Raw genomic sequence first — 9,373 nt, forward strand, 5'->3', positions numbered from 1 at the left:
AAATAAAATTAAATATTAGAGGGATTAATAAAAACTTTTGTAGAAAAAGTAATGTGAATACATTTATATTTATATTTCATAACATTTAAAGTAAGTTGGTTTGACTTTTGAGAATCTATCTTTACAAAGTAATAGAGTTTGTAATTTTGAATTTTGAATTTTGAATTTATAATTTGTAATTTTATTTTTGTTAACAAGTGCCAGTTGGGGGGGTATTTGTAAGTTTTTAAGGTTTTTTTGCTATTTTAAAAACTTTTGGGGGGTCATTGTAATTTTATAGGGTATCCAGAACTGGAACCGGAACCGTTGTTACAGGTTCCGATCCTGGGTACCTAGGAACCGGAACCATTGGTTCCGATTCTGGTTCCAAATTTCAAGGAACCGTTGATTCCGGTTCCTTCAAAAAGTGTAGGGTACCCGGAACCGAACACCCCTAGTTCGGATGCAACGCATAAATCTTATGTCCACTGTTATCTCATTGATGTGTTTACAAAAGATATTTGCTCAAGAGAGAGGTAACTACTCTGTTGCTATTAAGAAGAAAAAATATTGATGTCTGGTTTGGGATGAGAGACCCCTATTTATAGTTTGGCATGGATGGTCTTGTTCAAGAAGTAACCCTCTGGTCTTCTGCCACATCTCCTGACAAGTTGCCCTAATTTAAGACTTAATAATGAAGTAGCCCTCTTATAAAGGTGCCACGCAACCTGGGTGGTGATTCAACTGTGAGTCTTACCATCGAAGTAAACTCTAGCAATCGTAAGGAATAAGCCACTATGAATCTTATTGTTGAAGCAGCCCATGACACTCTTGTTCTTGTAGGAAAAGCTATCTTTTCATAGTGTAACAATCATACGGAATAAGCCATTATGAATTTTGCTGTTGAAGTAGCCCATGACACTCTTGTTCTTGTAGGAAAAGCTATCTTTTCATAATATAACATTCGTACGGAATAAGCCATTATGAATATTGTTGTTGAAGGAGCCCATGCCACTCTTGTTCTTGTAGGGAAAACTATGGTCGTGTTTGGTTCATTATTTCTACCCATATTCCCAATCCTATTTTCCAAATAATCTTTGGCACATTATTCCAGAAATATTACCCAATTTTTTGTAATTACTTTTAGACCCCATAAGGTTATTAATTTCATTAAATACCCCCTGAAAAAAAGTTTAAAAATAATAAAAACACCCCCGTGACCCATACTTGGCAGAATCTGCCACAACAGTGAATTATCGACCAGAGAAAAGGCCAGATCGGTGAATTACCGACCAGAACTGGCCGGTAATTCACCAGATCTGGTCGGTAATTCACTGATCTGGCCTTTTCCAGCCAGATCCACAGTGGATCTGGCCGGAAAAGTCCAGATCTGGCCATCAACGACGGCCAAAGAAATGGCCATCGTTGACCGAAAACGATGGCCATATCTTTGGCCGTCGCTAACGGTCAAAGATGGTCGTCGCTTTGGCCTTTTTCGGCCGTCGACTACCATAGCAGGTCGTAGATCTGGTCTTTTTCTGTCAAATCTGTGGTGGATCTGGCCGGAAAAGATTATAACGACGCGTTACGACACATATCCGACTGGTCTGTGTCGTAACGGGATTTTCTGACTGGAATCTAGCACTGCAGGTGGTAGAGGTATTTTTGTCATTTTATATGTTGGGGTGTTTAATTAAATTAGTAAACCTAGGGGTTTTTTTTTATAAATTTTTAAATTTTACCTCGTAATACTCCCCTATTCAACTACCCAATATTATTCCCAAAATCTTATTCAAAATAATGAAACAAACGCACCCTATATTTTCATAGTGTAACAATTGTACGGAATAAGCCATTATGAATCTTGTCGTTGAAACAGCCCATGACACTCTTGCTCTTGTAGGAAAAGCGATCTTTTCATAGTGTAACAATCGTACAGAATAAGCCATTATGAATCTTGTTGTTGAAGCAGCCCGTGACACTCTCGTTCCTGTAGGAAAAGCTATCCTTTCATAGTGTAACACGTGGCCCAAACATTTGAATAGTCATGGAACACGTGTCGAGTTTTCATGCCTATTAGATTCGCCATATAACAAAAGTCTTATATCCTACAAAAGACATGACTCTTGAACATGATTTTTACGAGCTATATATTAGTTGCATGTTTTGAGAAATATTACGCAGTTAGTTTAAGATCTATAAATAATATAATAATGTTATGCTTACTCACGATCTTACTAACAATATTACTATCCTTTGTAAATATAAAACATAGTACGAGTACCATATATAATTTTAACAAAGGATAGTAAGGCAGTTAGTAAGTTCGTGAGTAAGCATATCATTACTCTAAATAATATCATAAACTATTTACATTCATTCGTCGTAGCTTTACTAGATTACCAATGCATATTGAGAAAATAAAGTGATAGTCAGATCAAGTATTAGAACAAGTAATTGTATATTACCACTAGCCTAACAACTGTATCAATGATTTTTTTCTCATATTACACATCTCAGATTTACATCTAAAGTAGTATATTTCAATTCCCATATATTATAACAATAATTTAGAGATACATGTCATAATAAACCATGAAATCATGTGATTATTATGTATTTAATTGTGTTCAACTATGAGTTTTTCCCATAAAAAAATTTAAACTTTACTTTCAACAAAAAACAAAAACAATGAGCACAAGCCGCGGTTTTTTGCGTTATGCCATCGGATGAACACATTTACTTGCAAATTGCAATCATAGCTAACCCAACTACCCAAGTCTAGAACCCCAAAAGCGGGGCCCTGCTTAGCCTAAACCTAAACGGATTGCATAGGGTTAAAGACCCATAAAAGATGAAATAATTACTTATAAAACCCTTTTCAAATACTCAAAATAGGAATTGACCCACTTTTAAATACATTGCTTTTCAACAAAAATATCCTTAACTTCATTTATCCCTCACACTTGACATTACGTCGTGGATAAATCACTATGGGACACTGTACTAAATCATCCCAAAAAATAGATGTTTTATTATGATACTTTTCTATATTTAAATTTACTATTTAAGATGATTTTTTGATTTGGAGATGTATTTAGGTGTTTATTTACTTAGTAAATTGTTGATACAGAAATCTGCACCAACCAACGAGATCCAATCGATCTTGAATTGATGTGTGTGTGATTACGGATAATCAGTTATAGGTGAATGAAAGTGCTAGAAAATAAATGGCAAGAAAGACTTTTAAAGTGGTTCGACGAAATTAATAGCCTACGTCCACTGTGTTTTGTTTATTTGATGTGAGAGCTTACAATGTAATTTCTAAGCTAGAATTTTGTATCCCCTTCCTTATCATTTTAAGGGATATATATACAAGATTTACATGAAGGGAATGGCGAAAATAAAGGGATTACAATTGATTGGGACTACAACTGATAAGAAGGCAAAATGTCATATTTTCCCCCCTTAATGTCTAGTCTTTTATACTTATTTGGTGCCTAAATATACTCATTATTATTTTATTTTGATTTAGGATGAAAATGGAGGCGTTAAATGCAAAACGAAACTAATTAGGTGAATTCAGATGGTTTTGACATCGCTTCGTAATCTAGGCATAACTCTCTCATCCGAGCTCCGATTGAGATGATTCAAAATGTCATGGAACCCCAAGAAATAGATCTACAACTTTCATGTTTAGGGTTTGGAGAGATACTCGCTGCATCAAGGTTGTAATCGGGCTTGAAATTGATGCACATGCACTACTGACGTTCTGGAACATTTGGCCTTATCATGCAATTCAAATATGCGGTTTATTATTGGAAGTTTTGAAGATATGGTGCACGAAAGTTACAGCTAGAAACACCACTTTCCTAGTTATATTAGGACTTTATTTTATTTTTAATTAATCAGATTTGGATAAATGTTATTTTAGGATAAAACTTAGAATATTTTTAGGAGATTGAGTAGAATTCAAAGACTTGAATTGGATATTTTTAAGAGGCGGAGAGAGATCAAACTGAGATATATTACACACGCCTCTCCTTCTCTTTTTTAACTTCTCCTTTGAGTTTTCATGATGGCCATGAGCGGCTAAATTTTCATAACTTGGTCGAAGGAAACGGAGGCCTCGGAATTAATAAAACTGTGAGATCTAATATGTTTATTATTTGTTGCAATCTATCGCTAAATTAGATATCAAATCCGTAATTGTTTGATCCCTCTAATTTGTGAGTAACTAAGATTTAAGAATTTTTTGCGCTAGGAATTATTAAATCTTAAGAAGAATGCTTGACTAAATTAAATACAACCGCTTGTATTTGTGTTGTTCAATTTCATCGATCTCTCTAGTTCTTAAGGCTGCTACTAGATTAAATCTTTAGTGCTTGTTTTGGGTTGTTTAGTAGTAAGATTAATTAGATCGCTTGTTTCTTAATTAACTGCAACTAAGGAGAGATAGGAAAATAGTACCAACGGTGAATATTCAAAGTATGAATTGATATATACTTGCATTGATGATCAGTTATAAAATTCTGATGGTGGATGTTGACTTAGACCAAGGTTTGTTCTTTTGATTGATTTTGATAATTTAATTTGAATTATCCCTTAGTTGTTTTTCCTGAAATTGTTTTCGTTAGACTCAAACCCTCTCCCCCCCATCCTTGTTCACATAGCATAAAACTAGGCTAGAGACTCTCCATGGAAACGATCCTTACTCGCACTACTACATGTATTCTTATATTTTAATTTTGGTTGCCTGCGACAGCACACCAGCAACTCCGATATTCTCGCAATTGGGCTTTAAGATTGCCAAAGATTGCTGTTAATCTGATTATTCTCGTAATATCTGGAATCTAAAGTTATCTGGGAATCGATTGAATGATCATTCGGGTTATCCACGACTAGCTTGTGCTAAATCGAGTTATGACTCAACGAGCTTACTCTAGGTCGATCAATCGTAGTTACTGAAGTCATTCTAGGTCGAGCTATATCCTCGTATCGACCCGAGCTTAGCAAAAAAACTACACATAACATATATCTTTCGTTTAAGGTGATTTGTTTGTTTTATTGCAAAAATACGTGGTTAAATTGAAAGAAGTCGAAATTAGTTGCATAGATGATTTCCAGAAAAATTTGGAAGAACCCGTGTATTGATGAATAAACTGGAATGTACGAGTAAAGGGCGCACAAGTAGGACCAACTTGTACGGCCCAAGAGTGACTCTACTTGAGCGCATGAGTTTTAAATGCATAAGTAGAGTCACTCTTGCGCTGTACTCAGCTTTTCTACTATATTTGTAATATTCAAATGAATATGGAGCTATATTTATATAGCGATATATAAATATTCAAATGATAGAGTTCTTAATTATATAGCGATATATAAATGGATTATTTTTTAATTTCAATCTTCCAAAAGGTGTGGCTGATTAAGTAAATTTTCAGTAGAAGATAGCTCTTGAGACTTTTGATTATGAAAATGACTACACATGATTATTACATAGTTGACAAGAAATGTAGAGAGTTGACAAAAGTGTATAAGTCGGTTTTGAGAAAATAAAAAATTAATTTATGTTTCCAAAAATATTTATTTCAATTATTTTTTTAATCACAAAGTACTTTCTAAATAGTTTATTGTATTGTATCAAATCTGTTTTCAGGTATTATTATTGTGTTTTGGGTTTTAGAGGTAAACTAGCATATACCCAGCAGAGCTAAACACTTAAAAATTTGAAAAATAATTTCTCAATGTGGCAAGTCATCATTGGTTATGTAGATTCGTTATAATACTGTTATTATTCTCAATAAAATTTTATAAAATAACAAAAACACTCTACCAATTCAAGCAACAATCGCCCACCAGCAACCACCGTCAGCGTCAAAACGACGCACGATCGACTAGATTTGGCCTATTGTGTGTTGATCCAGCCGTCAACAATGGCCAAACATTAGCTAGATCTAGCCGGTTATGCGTCGATCTAGCCGTCGACAATGACCAAACATTAGCTAGATCCAGTCGGTTGTGCGTCATTTCGACGACTTCCAGCCAATGTTCAATGGTGGTGGCCGACTACCGACAATCAGTTTGGTGGGTGATGGTGTTTTTATTAATTTATAAACTTTTATTATGGGTAGTGAGATGTTTAGCTAAATTAACAAGTGTAGAGGGTTAAAAAATAATTTAAATATTATCGGTAAATGTTTTCTAAAAATGTACCAAATACATTATCAGAATCCTATTTCGGTGTGTGCGGAGGATTACCTTCCCTCAGATATTGGCTCCTTTAAGTTTTGGTTATGTTTTCTTTCTCTATTTCATATGTTATGTTTTATTTCACTAACTTGTGTTTATATATAATTTTCGGGTCTTGTGCTATCTTTACCGTTTGAGGTGATATTACACATCCAAGAGGTTGAACTTGCGTACATGGAATCCTCTTCAGCTTTATCTACATTTACAGCTCCCATAAATACTAGTTTATCTAGATCTTCTTCTAAAGTAGACAGTCTGTATGAAATATCTTATATCCCAGAAAATCAAAAAATCCAAGACACAATCCCTCCCATTGTAAATCCTTACACCGCTTTTTCCAAGTCTACGTCTTCTTTGTCTAAAACCTTTAAAACTCTTGTCCGTCCTTCCAGAAAGCCAGTCAAAGAGTATGTCCAGACTAGTACATTTGACAAGTGTCAAATTCCAGCCACATCCCAAGAACAATATGTTACTTTAGAAATCCCTCAAGAATCCATTACTCAATGGATCCGTGAAGGATACTCTCATGTGCACTTTGGCGCTATCCGGCTCGCTCTCTCTTATCATGGCAGAAAAGGACTTCNTTTTTTTTTTTTTTATTCATTTACTGTACGTGAATATATATGCAAAGAGGCAAGTTTAAGATGTCTTGAATTTGCTCAAGAATCAATGTTAATGGCCTGAAAGAAATAACATATTTCAGTGAAATCCAAGGCTAATTCTTTATGTGAATGTTCATATTCATCCTAAATCCTAAATCAGATCCTTTTCTTCCTTTTGCAATTAGATTTAATCTTTTTCTTTTCATCTCTATTTACTTGCTTTCTACTCTTCCATCAGATTCTTGGTTTGAGAAATGGGACGAACAAAGCAACGAAGTTAATTAAAAAAAAAAAACCCTTATACCTAAATGAAACTTGCTGAGAATAGATGGGAGAAATACAGTTATATTCTATGCCTTAATCACCTTTAAAGCATCAACGATTGCTTGGTGATTGAGAAAATGAAAATGTCGGGCCAAACATATTCGGTTCACGTCATCTTTTACGTTCCTTCTTTCAATTACAACTATTTATAAAGAATTGAAAGCATATCAGCATTTTCACACTTACAAGCAAATCTCATATATCACAATTCTCTCTAGCTCTTTTATCATTCAAACACTTACCATCTCTCATATCATGGCTGATGCAATTGTTTCCACTGTCTTGGGGCAGCTGAGTTCAATCATTGGTCAACAAATACAACAGGAGGTGAAGCTAGTTGTTGGTGTCGACAAAGAAGTCGAAAAGCTTAAGAGCAATCTTCAAGCTATTAAAGCTGTGCTTGTTGATGCGAAGGAAAGACAAGTGAATGAGGAAACTGTACAACTTTGGTTAGAACAACTCAAACATGCATCCTACGACATTGAAGATGTGTTGGATGAGTGGAACTACGCAACGTTGAAAATGCAAATTAAGGGAGTTGAATATGCTAATGTTCCTAAGAAGAAGGTGTGTTTCTTCTTTCCCTTCTCTTGCTTTTCATTAAAACAAGTTAGGTTACGTCAAGTTGTTTTACGTCATGACATTGCAATGAAGATAAAAGAAGTAACTGAAAATCTAGACGATATTGCGAAATAAAAAAAATATGTATAATTTTAATGTGGTTAGAAGTGTTGAGAAGTTAGAACGAGTACAAAGTACCTCGATTGTTGATGTGTCTGAGATAATGTTTTAAAACCCAACTCGGGGTGAAACCCGACAAAGTTTTCGGGTCCCGGGTGGATCGGTTTAACCGGTTTGACTGCGGTTGACAAAAACTTTTAAAATTCAGCAAATACACCCTGAATTTTAACCGGTTTGACTGCGGTTTGACTGCGGTTGACAAAGTTGGTATGAGCTGATGAGATAATACAGGGGTCAATTTCTACATCACCTCTGAATTTTCCAACAATTTTATGTTATGTATTTGAAAAATCAACATAAACACCTTTCTGCCTAGGGATGGTTTGGTATTTTCGCATTGTACCAACCACCATATGTCACCATGATCATAATCGTACACAACTACAAATTCAATCGAAAAAAAAAAAAAAAAAAAATGTCGCCTCAAGAGCCCAACAACCGTCGGACAACCTCCTCTTCCACAACCGGACATTCCCTTGCCTGCTCGCCCCTCTTCCATTGCAACGGCAGCCCCCATATCTCTATCTTCCCCATGTTCAATTGTGTAAATTGGTATGGTTACCATTCATCTATTTTCGTTTTATGTTGCTTAATCTTTAGGCTTTCAACTTCATCACCATGATATAGGGTTGTAGACATTTTTTCCCATCATTTTGAAGAGAGCTTCAGATTCTCTCCACAGCTTGAGGGAACCTAGAATCTGCACCCTCTGCCATGGAGTTATTAGGATCGAAGCACCCTGGTTGAATTTTCATATTTCTCTTTGCTTATTCCTTCTATGAGAATGGCATACATTTAATTTGAGTATTCACATCATTTATGGTTAGTCTACCAATTACCAAAGTGTGTTAGTTTAGGTGGTGTGAACTGCCCTCTCAAACTAACTACTATAACCGTTTAGCCCTCAACAACCACAAACATGTCATTTGTTATCTAAATTAAATAACTCCCTGTCATTTGTACATAAATTATTTTTTCCAGGCCACCGTGGTTCTAGCCACGGTGGTGGTTTTGATGAGGTGTGGGTAGTGGATGATTTGTTGGAGGTGTGGAGGTAGTTTTGAATTCTCTGACTCTATAGAAAATTGTCATCTTGTCCTTTTTCAAACGGTTTTTACTAACAAACTCTGATGGAAGTATGGATGATCAGGTTTGGGTACCTTGGGATTTTTGGAGGAACCAGAACCGGAATTAGAACCGAAATTGGTCATTTCCTGAAATTAGGAATCGGAACCAAAATTGATCGGTTCCGGTTCCTCAATTGCTGGAACCAAAACTTGTGAAACAAGTTTCGGTTCTGGGTACCCTGGATAATTCCATTGGTCCATGTAACTTCGTAAAATGATAAAAAAACTTGTAAAATTTACAGATACACCCCCATTTGTTTAAATATTCTATAACAATATAACTTTTTCCTTATTAATTAATTTCAATAGATCAAATAATTTCAATGTATAGTGTAAGACTATATATTA

At 35.1% G+C, this 9,373-nt stretch overlaps 1 protein-coding gene across 1 annotated transcript; it reads left to right on the plus strand.

Annotated features, from left to right (window-relative positions):
• The first annotated feature begins 7,412 nt into the window (after positions 1 to 7,412).
• On the plus strand, positions 7,413 to 7,853 carry LOC116108296 (putative disease resistance protein RGA4). Its single transcript, XM_031394548.1, has one exon. It carries the CDS (start codon positions 7,413 to 7,415, stop codon positions 7,851 to 7,853), a length of 441 nt encoding a protein of 146 aa, XP_031250408.1.
• The last annotated feature ends 1,520 nt before the right edge of the window (positions 7,854 to 9,373 follow it).

The sequence above is a fragment of the Pistacia vera genome, unplaced genomic scaffold (assembly GCF_008641045.1).
Source record: "Pistacia vera cultivar Batoury unplaced genomic scaffold, PisVer_v2 Contig561, whole genome shotgun sequence".
NCBI lineage: Eukaryota > Viridiplantae > Streptophyta > Magnoliopsida > Sapindales > Anacardiaceae > Pistacia > Pistacia vera.

What these genes read in the sequence shown, in the direction of transcription:
- LOC116108296 (XM_031394548.1), top strand. Translation starts at nt 7,413, where the DNA reads ATGGCTGATGCAATTGTTTCCACTGTCTTGGGGCAGCTGAGTTCAATC.